Source organism: Trifolium pratense, linkage group LG2 (assembly GCF_020283565.1).
Source record: "Trifolium pratense cultivar HEN17-A07 linkage group LG2, ARS_RC_1.1, whole genome shotgun sequence".
Lineage (NCBI taxonomy): Eukaryota > Viridiplantae > Streptophyta > Magnoliopsida > Fabales > Fabaceae > Trifolium > Trifolium pratense.
In genome coordinates this window covers 42,627,894-42,640,705 of record NC_060060.1, presented here as the reverse complement: position 1 = coordinate 42,640,705, position 12,812 = coordinate 42,627,894, and the positions used below count along the sequence as shown (strand labels likewise).

Below are 12,812 nucleotides of genomic sequence, written 5' to 3'. Positions count from 1 at the left end.
CCTTTTTTTTATAATAATTTTCTAATAAATTAAATATTAAATTAAATTAAATGGGATACACTCCACTGATCCACCCAACAATCAGACACTTGGCCACACCATTTTTCTATTATTACATATTCCATTCATTCAATTAAATTAAATTAAAACTAAAATAAATTAATATATGCTGACTAATCTATCTATACCTCCACATGTCCACATCTTAACCTTTGAAGTGTCGATCATGAAAACAGACACTGTTGCCAACTTGCCAACCTTAACCTAACCTATGTCTGTGCTCAAATTTTTTCCTAGCCACAAAAATGTTAAACCAAATAAATTTGAACATCACTATACTTAAACTGCATTGTCTGCATTAATTAATTAATTATACGTAATTTTCAATTACAATTATTTTGAGTCACAACCTACAACCTAAACAATTACATAATAAACAAACAAAAACTAGAGTTAACACACAGGTCAACAATTCCACTATGAGTGAGGTTTGGTTGTTGACTTTTTGAATAATAAGACCAAATCAATAATAAATAAAAATAATATCCCATTTCGTATCTTATTTGGATATATATTTGCTAAGATAGACAGTTATGATAAGTCTACAAATTATTATAATTATCTACCTCGATAAATATTAAATCCAAAATATGTTAAAAAAAAAAAAAATGCTAACATATTTTCCCCTAGATTTTTTATTTTTTTTATTTTCTCCTAAAATAACTAAGATATATAGTAGCATATATATTGAAAGTTCTTTTTCTTTTTCCTCAAAAGCAAAACTTGGTTGTCATCATAAGAGAATCATCACGCCTGAGCAAATTACATCAAACAAGAATCATGGTTAGTATTACTACAAACTATAAACAATAAATGCAAACCCCTTAACATATACCATACACATGAAGAAGTCTTTTTTTCTTCTTGATTTGTTAATTTTGCAATTATATTATTTTTTGATATTTTTGAATTGGTTAACTATATGGAATTAGGTGAATGGAGGAGGTGCTGTTAGGGTGAGAAATTTGAATGAAGAAGAAATCAAGTGGCCACCATGGTTGCAACCACTTCTCCAAACTAGCTTCTTTGTTCAATGCAAAGTGCATGCAGATTCCAACAAAAGTGAATGCAATATGTATTGTTTGGATTGTATCAATGGAGCCCTTTGCTCTGCATGTTTGGCTTCTCATAAAGGACATAATGCTATTCAGGTAAAATTAAAAATAAAAACTTTTAACTATAGTTCTAGTTATTTTTGAGGAACTCGGTCTGAAATATGTAGCACTGACTTCAGATTAAAGGTTACATGTGTGATTATATTCGATCACTTTTATTTTTCAAATTATTAGCAGTATTACTATGTCCGATGTCTGATATTTGTGTCGGTGTTTCATTGTCTACGACTCCGTTTGATCCAATTTGGTGAGGATTTAAAATAGAAAAGGTTAAAAGCTTGAGGATTTTGATAGTTGTAATCTGATTATGTGACCTTAATGCATTGTTACTTTGTTGGGAAAGGATACATCCACTAATGGATCCTAAAAATATTTGTCTTTTGTGTTGGTTTCATCGATCACACGTGTGCCATTGAATTGAATGCTCAATTTGCAATTTCAAAGTCAACTATAGATGGCCAATTAAAATAATTTGGTTGTTGAATTTTCTTCCTTGAAAGAATTTATTATTGTGCAAAATTTTTTTTTGGGTACCATTATTGTGCAATTTATATGCCCATAATTTCACCATGATGTTAGAATTGTGATAGATTATACTTCCATGAGTGGACGGTGGAATTGACCCCATCATATTAGTCAATTTTAGGCCGGCTGAGTTTTCAAAAAAAAAAAATTGGCATTTTATTTTAGCAAGACTTTATAATGTAAGTACTAGTTTATAGTACACCGTGATGTTTAGTCAAGAAAAAAACGACTATGATGACTTTTTTTATAAAAAATATCATAAAATTTAAATTGTGTCTAACTCATTCCTTACAAAATTGATTTTTAAAAAGCAAGAGATGTCTACCATCTATAAAGTCATTTTCCGACCACGTTTGATATAATGTGGGACTAGTAACTAAATTTTCTTTTAATTTAATTTTTTTTTTTCTTGTTTGATAGATAAGAAGGTCTTCATATCATGATGTGATAAGGGTATCTGAGATACAGAAATGTTTGGACATAACAGGGGTTCAAACATATGTTATAAATAGCGCAAAGATTGTGTTCTTGAATGAAAGACCTCAACCTAGGCCTGGCAAAGGAGTCACCAATACTTGCGATGTATGTGAAAGAAGCCTTCTTGATTCCTTCTCCTACTGTTCCCTTGGTTGTAAGGTATCTATAATTAACCCAACTCCCCATCAAGTTATCATTGATTTTACACTCTGGAGTGCTGACCTACTTTTGATCGAAGTGTCTCTAGTGTCTTATATGTGTTGGTGTCGACGTGTTAATGCCAGTGTCGTATCTAGTGTATGTGTTAGTGATTCATAATAGGTTTTACACTTTAGTTTTATTGGTATACTTTTCTTGGGTTTATTAAGTTGTTGCTTCATCTAATCTAGGATACATTTATATTAGGCAGCATTCATATAAAAATTATGCAAACATTTAGGGTGTACCCTTTTTCTTTCCCTTGAAAGTAAAACATTGTGAGTTAATACACATATTAGTCTTTAAAATGTTAATCATCTGTCAAAATAGTTCATTTTTGTAAATTGGCTAATACATTATAAAATTATAAAATGTCATTTAATTAGTCTTTGTCTTGCGGTTAACTTCTGTTGTCAGAGACTATGACATGACATGTTAAGTGATTAGTGAACATGTCACAATGTACGTTATGAAATTTATGCCAATTGGTTAGTAACGAGTGATCAACATGGAAATGTCGCACATATTCAATATAGAAGTGTCATGTCATAATCTTTAATAGTAAAAGTTAAAAGTATAATATTTTGACTCATGCTTTCAAAGTTATTGTATTTGGCAATTCAAAAATTCAGACTATTTTAGCTGATGTTTAAAATTTCAAAGATTAATTTGTCTATTCACTCTTGTTGTTAATCATATTTCATGATATATTACGTAATATTTACATGATAGATATATAATTGAATGTCTGTGTATATAGTTTTTGGTGTGTGAATACAAATTAAACCATAATAAGAAAATTACATCTTCAATATTTCAAATTTTGATTTTGTATGTATTTATTGAATCAGATAGTTGGAACCTCCAAGAAATTCCAGAAGAAAAAAAACTTAGGTGAGAGAGATGGATCAGATGGTGAAGAGAGAGATGGATCAGATGGTGAAGAATCAAGCAGTAATGGAAATGACAGAAACATAAACAAAATCCAAAGCTTCACACCATCAACACCACCACCTTACAGAATAGCTAAGAGGAGGAAGGGGATTCCACATAGAGCTCCAATGGGAGGACACCTTATTATATAGAATACTTATACTAATTAGTACATGTTTATATTCGAGACGAGTTTGACAAAATTACAGTGAATCACTGTAATTTTTACTTCGAAAATTCAACACTGGGATTTTGTCAAACTCGCCATCATACCTAATTTACACTTTAACTAATGTTATTCATCGTATAGGCTATAGGTTATAGCTGCATTGTGAGTTTTCTTTTATATGTAACCAAAAAACCACTGATGCAATAATAATATTAATGCCTATGCCACTTCTAACTTCTAAAGTGGTCATTAATGTGGCATCTTAGATATACTTGGCTTTATTGTATTTTACAAAGTTACTTGATAAAGCAACTATGCTAAGAAAGAGACTATGTTTCTCAGTTGTTGGTTCCTAGACTACTCTCAATTGAGTATATTTAAGTTTGGCTTATGCTTTAAAAGATAAATAAAAAATAAGGTCTTACTAACAAGTACCCTAAAGACATTGGTTAAGGTATTCATAAGAAGAAATTGTGTCTTGAAAATAAAAAATGTTACTTTTGTTGATGTAATAATTATACAGTTTTTTTTTTTTTGACACACAATTATACAGCTTTTTTAAACAAACGAACTTGCTTAACCAAAGTCTTGGGATATTCATTACTATCATTCTTCATAAAACAATATCTTCCAATGATCACTAATATGTTTTTCATATCAGTAGTTTATGTCTTACTTTATTAGTTTATCCAACTTAGTGAAGACTCATTTCAGTACAACCAAATCCAAATATCACATTGTGGAATCAAACAAAGTAGAAATCAAAAGGAAAAATCATTCAAAAACTGTTGCATATGAAGCACACATGAATATCTTACCTCTAAAATAATGTTAGGCTAGAAACCAAAACTGCTCATTATTTGAGTACAATCTTTTCTGTGTCTCCTCATGATTCGATGGATTAAATACTAACCTTACACTTCATGTCAAAAGATTCAAATTATATGAATGGTAAGGTGTGATATTAGATTCCACAATAAAAGTTGAGGATGTCTACTATGCAATATGGCCAGCTAAGGTAAGGATCTTGACATGCTTCTTCTGCCTCAACTCATGAGGAACTGGTCCGAAAACTCTGGTCCCAATAGGCTGCCCTTGTTTGTCAACAAGCACAACAGCATTGTCATCAAACTTGACCTCACTGCCATCACACCTCCCCTTTGGCATTGCTGCACGAACAACTACGGCAAATACAGTCGCTCCCTTCTTCACTTTTCCATTAGGATGTGCTTCTTTCACCGATGCTTTTATCATGTCACCTAATCTTGCTCCTCTCTTTCCTGACAACGCGTGTATGCACATCACCTTTTTAGCCCCGGAATTGTCCACAACCTTCAGAACAGTCCTCATCTGTATGAAGGTCCTTTGTTGCTGCAAAAAGGCAGGCATTTTTTTTCTTCAGAAAGGAATCATACCAGTTGTGTGTGCAAGAACAAAGAACAGTTTTGTGACTATTTTAAGAACACATATCTATGCGCTGAATGGAAAAATTAATGTTGTTTTCTACGATCTTGGTTTAAGTTTACCAATACCGTGTTTGGCAAGCATAAGAAAATAATGGCAAGGAAATTATAATAATTGAAATATGATCGTGTAACTGATTCCTATACTTACCTGAGAAAAATAATTGCTGCATGTCATCTCATGCGACATGGTAAATAGACCAGGGGAACTGTTGTTTAATCCACCAAACAGAGAACGGCCCACTAGTTCGGTTTTTCAACACATGAAACAGAGAACTAATAAGTTAATAAAAATGTTAATAAACTGATAAGAATATCATATTATCAACAAAAAAATTGTAAACTCGTGTTTGACTTGTAAGTAGGGGGAGGGGAGTATCAGTGGCACGAGTGCAGACTCGATATAGACCAAGATAGAGTTATGCAGCTTGATATATGAAATTTCAGAGTGGTTGCAAATTGTAGTGGTTAAAGTGTTAAAACAGAACAATTTATTGCAAAAGCAACAGTTTGCCAATGCTCCATGTTTTAGGGAGCAAAATCATCATGTAATAATGAAGCTACAGCATTGCTGTAGTAAACGAACAATTTGGACATCACCACCAAAAAGTTATTAAGACAACTTTTGAAAGAGTATAAGCATCTGCATCATGGGCTGTATCTAGAAATTTTGGAAAGACAAAATTATGAGATTTAAAGTACAATAAATTATCAATCCTCTTGTCTTTTCCCTCTAATATATTGAGCTGCAAAATCATTTATTGAAGTTATGATTAAATAAATTTAATTAGTAATTAGTGAAAATATAATCAATAAGAAATGTTGAGACTGTAAACTTGAGACCTTCAATTTGTCAACTTTAAATCATACAATGAATACAATTATCCAAGAGATATAATTCAAAGAGAACAGGGCTAGCAGACATGGAGTACATTGTAAAAAAGAAAAAGAAGCAGGGATGTAGAATACAATTGGACATAATGCATAACAATGTCAAGGTAGTTCAGTTCAATGAAAGAGCGTCCCATGCTTCTAACCTAGAAGAAATTTAGCTTAAGGCTGGCTACATCTGATCGTGTTCCCATCCCAATCTTTGTCTTGACGCTTTGTTTACGAAAGTAGCCGGGGTCTAGGTTGGATTTTGTCAGTGAAAGTCCCTCAAACTCAATCACAACATGTCGTGACCGGTTAGGCTGGCTTGGTGGATTTTGTCAGAAAAGAAAGTAGGTTTCGGGGGTGGGTTCATTGATTAGTACACCTCCGGTGCTGATAAGGTCGGGACCGTGGTCATCCGTCCTAGGTCAGTGAAAGCAAAAATTCGAAAGAAAACTTGGAGATGACAGAAATATGCACTTTTGCATGGGTAGTAACTAAGGAAATTGAATGTTAAACATTCACCTAAAAGGAGATAGCACCGGAGACTGCATTATCTATGATACCTGTGTACTTATATACGGCTTAACGGCTACAGTACCTTTACCAGGCACATCATTACAAGTTCTCATTTTGCAAACATGGGGATATAGTGAACATATTATGGTAATTTTTCTCAAAAATTTGCTATAAAATACATTTTGATGCAGCTTAGTTTCCAAAGCAATGAATCAATATTACTCAAGTACAAGCCAGTTTTTTTTTTTTTTTGAAAAGGCAAGGGAAAGTTTTATTAATCAAGCAACCCTCAAGTATTAGGTGTACTAAGAGGGAGAAAAACAAGGAACAAGTCATACACCAGTACAACCAAAAAGGCACACACCAGTACAATGAAGGTTTAATGACACCATTACAAGACAATTTTCAAAAAGCTCTAATACCCCACAACTACAATCCAACAGTTTGTTCCCCCTAAGACCTCCTATACAATCAAAATTATGCAGTAGAATAAAACTATTAACATCTAGTTAGTGCTATAATATCCAGTCCTGTTATTGAGAGGATCCAACAATAAGCACTTTCCTCAAGTACAAGCCAGTGAATGCAAATCTCAATATTTTGGTACTAAACGAATTGCGCTTTGTTACTAAAAGTAACATATTAGTTAATTCTTTGAACATGAAAGGCAAAGGTCATATTCTTAAAGAAAAACAGGACTGAATTCAATGGCCTAAAATCAGATCCTGTGCTCTAGGCCTGGAATGTCTCATAGCATATACTACTTTAATAATATTGGAACTTGGGCAAGCATCAAATTCACTAATAATAATTGTGATACTGACATCAAGTGCAACCAAATTTGTGATTGCATCATAGATTCAACCTTTCAGAATCCCTACAAGATTTGGGACTCTATAACCACAGAGATCACCAGAAACACCAAAATTGAAATAATTTTTCTACTTTTCAACATGCAAAAGAAAATTCTACAAATAACTTGTAGACAATGAGTGAAAATTCACAGAACATTACAATAAATCAGTGCAGTAAGACATGAATCTAATAAATATACAGTGAAAGTCATATCAAGAGCTTGAAAGAGGTAAAATTAGCGAGTCTTGTAAGAAAATGGGACTTTAAAGTTCCATTCAGCTACAAAATTTAATGTAATATCTCAGATTTTGGTCAAATAATTTTTTTTTCCTTAGGTTGTAAAAATGAAACACAAGAAGCAGCTAGCATAAATCAACATACCACGAGAACATCTGGAAGCAAAGCTTGCAGCCATCTTCAAAAGTTGCAATAGGCGCTGAGCGACGGCGACGATGGTGGCTACCTACCGGGAGCGACGATGAAGATAAATAGGCGCTGTGTACTTTTTTTTGTGTTCTATTCTGTTCTGTTCTAATATTGAAAAGAGAATGTCAATTGTACCCCTTATGCACCATGGGCCATGCCCTATATATAATATAACATTCATTCATAAAAGAAAGCCCAAACAATTAACCCATCACCCACTTACCGGCCCCTCCCTCTTCATCGTCGCCGGCGCCGCCCACCCTGCCACCATCGTTGCTCCTCAATCATCTAACAGGTACTTTTGCTTCCAATTCCAAACCCTAAACCTCTTCATTTCACCCTTATTTTTCTGGTTTTATGATTATTAGAGTTTTCATACATACATACTTGTAGGATAAATAAATAATGGATTTTAGAGATGGAGCTCACAACTTGTATCATATTATTGTTGCTGTAAGTCTTCAATTTTTATCATCCTTTTAACTCTATCTATCTTCACCATTTAGGTTTCTCACTTGTTTTTGGATATAAATAAATTGGAGATACTCTCATGTATGTTCTGTAACTAACTCTCATGCTCAATACTTATTCAATATAACTTTGTTCTAATTCATTCATTTTCAAATTTCAATGTATAATATTGTTGCTTTATGTTTTGTCAACAACAACTTCCTGTGTTGGGCTCTAATCAACTTCCTGTCAACTTTAATTGGGCCATCCGTTAGTGGACGGTGTGATTGATGTCTCTCAGATTAGTTGGTCTTTGGGCCGGATACTGAATCTTCAAAAAAAATAAATGGTTAGTCTATGACTCTATGCAACCAAACACATACTTTCCCACTCAATCTAAAATTTAAAAGTTAATTCATTCTGGGTTTTACGGCTTTGTCCTAGTTTATCGACTAGTTTCTAGCATATAGGAGCTTCTTAGTTAAAGTAAATTTACGGACTTTTTCATAACGGACATGTTCTAATAAGCTTATAGACATTGATAGAGAAGTCAAATGATAGAGCTTATGAAAAACTTGAGATTTGAGATGTAAGAACTAGTTTCAACTTATACAAGAAGCTGTTGTTTAAAAGACTCGTATTTATTGCAAGATTCTTTTAATATTTCTTTTTTCTTAAGTGCTTCTTGAAGAGTTTATCCAAATAAACTTTTGTACAGATTGGATATTTTGGGCTTCAACTAGTATGGTACTTTATGCAAATCATTGTCAGTGCATGGTATCACATATCAATCGTGGGTAATATGTTTGAAAGCTATTTCATCTCTTATGAAGTATTGAACAAATACAAGTCTCTTCATATAGGAAAGCTTCGGTACCTTGCCGTTGTCATAGAGAGTGAGGAGGCTCATCAGATGTCAAAAGTTATTAATCTTTTGCGGTGGCTGGACTCGGTTGGTGTAAAAAATGTATGCCTCTATGACATGAATGGTATGAAAGGTTTGGATAATCAGTGATTGTAAGCTTTCTTTTATTAATTGAGCCGTAAGATAATGATTTTTTGAACTCTACATTCTAGGAGTGTTGAAAAAGTCAAAGGACACCATATTTCAAATAATGAAGAATGCAAAATCCATAGAGGTAATATATATATTTTTTGTTCTCAGCAGATTGCTTCTTTCGTATTATAATTGATAAATTTCTGTTTTGGTTTAAGATATTATTACTAAAGACTAATGTTCTTTTGACTAGGCAGTACATCTCATTTGTTTTCCATATTAATCACATAGTTTGGGTTAATTGAACCTTTGCCTCATTTCATTTTACTGATTCTTATTTCCTGCACTTGTATTTAAACAACCGTTTATTTAGACAACATGATGTGTCCCATATCAAGTTAATTGGTTTCACACCTGAAATTTGTTGAGTACATTCGGTACCATTTTTAGTTGCCCTTTTGTCTTCAGAAGTTAGTAACTGATGGAACCTGCCCATAGTATTTGTGGATATGTCATCTAAAAAATTATTGATACGGAGATGAAATACATGTTTCTGTTGATATATTGTATAAGTTCATGTCTCTCAATTTTTTATTAGGCTTATTGCATGGGTAAGATGTTGGTAACATACTCATGATACATAAGCACCTTTTTTCTTTCTTTTTCTTCACCTAATCATAAGAAATTGTTCCTCACACACTACTAAAAGTGAGAGATACCTTATCTTTCTCGTCTATACAAGTGGAGGGAGAAATATCATTATTGCCTTATGCTCCATTTCCATTTTCCTATGCATCCATCTGATTCATTCATATAAAATATGTACTAAATGGCTAATTCAGTGGTAATTTCAATTATTTATTCGTTTGATCTGATCTAGCTTTAACTCAGTGCAGGAAGTTAATGAAGACGTGACACACCATGCACCAGATCACATGACCCTAGAATTTGTTTCCTATGTGGATGGGAAGGAAGCAGTGGCCAAAGCAGCTAACTTGATTTTTGTTGAGAATTTTAAGCGACATGACATAGGTGGAGAACTTGATCATCAAATATTGTTAGAGTCTCACCTGAATCAGGCACTTCAAATTGTTGGTTTGTTTGCATCCTAATTCTACTATTAATTTAATCTAATTTAATTTAAACTGTAAAGTGTTCATTTCCTTGTGCAGAGTATAATATTATCTGGCTAATGATGATCTCGTTTTACTCTCAGGTTGCAAAGGCCCTGAACCTGACCTTTTACTCGTTTACGGACCTGTGAGGAGCCATCTTGGTTTTCCTCCATGGAGAATTCGGTATACAGAGATCGTGTAAGTTGTTTCTAGGATATTATTATTTTTATTGTTGTCGCCATTGTTATCATCATTGGGACAATAAAAGTTAAATTGTTTGTTCTGAATAAAGTGCGATAATGGTGATGCATATAGGCTAAAAGAAGCAGTAACTATATTACATGGGCATTTTGTTCTGCATTAGGCTTATGAATTAGTCTGTTGATAATCTGAAATAGAAATCCATGTAAGTGAAAGTAGTTTGCAATTATTGAATGGTCAATTGGTCGGTTAATATAATTGGATCTGATTTAGTTTCTCTCCCTGTTTGTTATATTTTCTTTCTTGGGTAGTAAACCTGTAGCAAACCTTAAAAACGAACTCCCATGCATTGGATAAGTTATATGTGATGTTAGTTTAAGAAGTTCTTTTTTGAAGAATAGTTTAAGAAGTTCTCTTTTGTATGCAGCTTCATTTTTCGGTCTTTTAGTTGAATAGATTCTGAGTAATGCTTCTTGCAGACATATGGGATCTTTGAACTTCATGAGATACGGTTCCTTGATAAAAGCCATTTACAACTTCACAAAAGTGCGCCATAATTATGGTAAGTTTTCTCAATATCTGTCATGGTTTGACCCCCAATAATTGCTACATTTTTTAGAGTAATTTTAATCATAAATTGCATTTTGCTTCTTGCATCTCCATGTTCACTTGTTATATCTTATACCAGATTCTCCAAAAGCTAGCTCACAGCCTTCAACTAGAAATAAATAACACAAACCTATAATAGTATATATTATGTTGACAGACCATTCTTTAGTCCTTACCAGTTACCATTATGTATGATGCCTTTGAACTATAAGCAGAATTTGTATAAAGTATGTTATAGTATTCTATTTGATTGCAAAAAAATTAAATTATTTTTTCGGGATCGCTAACAGGTACATAGGGAAGGAAATCAATTAGAAGTAAACCGACTGTGCAAGCACAAAGCATAGGCGTGAAGAATAGAAAAAATACCTAGCTAAACATCATTATGGAGGAAGCGTTTCACGATAGTAGTGTGTAAATGTGTCCTGATAGAAATAGAATTACAAGTAATGATTTAGTTATACACTCACTAAAAGGTTTTTAAAAATATTAAGTTATCTTTACCCTCACTAGTCACCAAATATTAATTTTGCTCTTGCTTTATTTTGCTGAAAAAACCCATGTAACACTACAATGGCATTGTAGACTGTTATGAGTATGAGGTGCCCAGCTTCTTGTGTGAAGCATCTAGTTTCTGATATGAAGTTTTTCCTTTGGTCCCTATGAGATATAAAGTTTGATCGCCTATAAATTTCAAAGTACATGCACAATATTTCCAATATTCAGAACAAAAATAGGTCAATGATATAAAACTTTATATATGTTGATTTGTGGAAAAGAGTATATAAGTTGAATATCTCAGGTTCAATGTAGATTTTTTATTTTTTTGGGTGAATATGTAGATTGTTTTCTCTACAGCTTACCATTCTTATGCATTTGCCTTGGTAACACTATATGCTGTGTTGTGTTTTGTAACACTGTATTTTATCCTGCAAAAAACTCAAGGGTTATTTGTGTTTAAAATAAATAAATAATGAAGTAACAGACTCCGAATTGTAATGATACACTACATAGTAGCAAACTACGTTTTTTCAAATTTTTCAAATTTTACGCCCCCGTTGAGTTTGGACTTTAAGTAACTGTATTTTTTCCAGAGTTTTGCCTCCTTTAATACTTGTTGGTTATCTTGCGAAAGAGATATTTTTGAAATTTCATGGGGCGCACAAAAAGAAACACTCAATTTCTAGGAAAGTGGATCCACTTGGGTCGGTCTGGTGGTATTGACTTGAGATCTGGGAGTGTGTTCCTCCTTTAGGTCTCAGGTTCGATTCTTTCTGGTGTCAATTTGGGTGGACTAATTTAATTTCTTAAAAAAAAAAATCTAGAAAAGTGCAATTGTTGCAATTCATTATCGACTATTTGATTTCTTATATGTTAATAAAGCTAGTACAAGGAGAAAAAGAAAAAGATATGACTGAAAAATTGTTTGAAAAATATTGACATTACAACTGCAATTGCATTTGCTATAATGTAATAACTAATAACGACTGCGGGCCATATTTTAAAATCATGTCAGTGACTGAGGATCACATAACAAAAAAAATGGACATTGATTATAAAGTGTTGTATTTTTTATTTTTTGTTTTATGTAAGATTTTTCTTTCAGAAATAATCACTTTCATGTAATATATAAGATCGAAATTCGAACCTTGATACACATACTTCCTCACCTTAAAAAGTAAAATTCTAGTCGTTAAGCTAATTTTACTCATAGTTTATAGTATAGAGTAAATAATATTTTTACTCTTTTAATTAACAAAAAGTATAACAAAACACAGTATCATAATATCTCAAATTGTTAAAATAATAATTTTTTATTTTTTTCAT

General features: G+C 32.6%; 3 protein-coding genes across 9 annotated transcripts; 2 read left to right on the top strand and 1 right to left on the bottom strand.

The window, feature by feature from the left end:
* The first annotated feature begins 458 nt into the window (after positions 1-458).
* On the top strand, positions 459-3,907 carry LOC123908509 (protein RGF1 INDUCIBLE TRANSCRIPTION FACTOR 1-like). The gene is made up of 4 exons (XM_045959164.1): positions 459-843; positions 993-1,211; positions 2,121-2,336; positions 3,227-3,907. Exons 1-4 carry the CDS (start codon positions 841-843, stop codon positions 3,458-3,460), a joined length of 672 nt encoding a protein of 223 aa, XP_045815120.1. The 5' UTR covers positions 459-840; the 3' UTR covers positions 3,461-3,907.
* Positions 3,908-4,232: 325 nt separating this feature from the next.
* Positions 4,233-7,707, bottom strand: LOC123908339 (50S ribosomal protein HLP, mitochondrial). 2 transcript variants are annotated; one of them, XM_045958964.1, is made up of 3 exons: positions 7,569-7,707; positions 5,092-5,183; positions 4,233-4,848 (listed from the first exon to the last, which is right to left on the bottom strand). In XM_045958964.1, exons 1-3 carry the CDS (start codon positions 7,600-7,602, stop codon positions 4,474-4,476), a joined length of 501 nt encoding a protein of 166 aa, XP_045814920.1. In that variant the 5' UTR covers positions 7,603-7,707; the 3' UTR covers positions 4,233-4,473. The 2 variants fall into 2 exon arrangements, with proteins under 2 accessions (XP_045814920.1, XP_045814921.1); XM_045958965.1 differs by having other exon boundaries at positions 5,092-5,216; positions 7,569-7,697.
* Positions 7,708-7,771: 64 nt separating this feature from the next.
* LOC123908337 (dehydrodolichyl diphosphate synthase complex subunit NUS1-like) lies at positions 7,772-11,806 on the top strand. Of its 6 annotated transcripts, XM_045958957.1 has the most exons (9): positions 7,890-7,908; positions 8,007-8,066; positions 8,339-8,412; positions 8,782-9,052; positions 9,141-9,202; positions 9,957-10,155; positions 10,277-10,373; positions 10,856-10,938; positions 11,276-11,806. In XM_045958957.1, exons 3-9 carry the CDS (start codon positions 8,410-8,412, stop codon positions 11,281-11,283), a joined length of 723 nt encoding a protein of 240 aa, XP_045814913.1. In that variant the 5' UTR covers positions 7,890-7,908; positions 8,007-8,066; positions 8,339-8,409; the 3' UTR covers positions 11,284-11,806. The 6 variants fall into 6 exon arrangements, with proteins under 6 accessions (XP_045814912.1, XP_045814915.1, XP_045814916.1 ...); XM_045958956.1 differs by lacking the exon at positions 8,339-8,412 and having other exon boundaries at positions 7,772-7,908; XM_045958958.1 differs by lacking the exons at positions 7,890-7,908; positions 8,007-8,066 and adding an exon at positions 8,147-8,165.
* Positions 11,807-12,812: the final 1,006 nt, after the last annotated feature.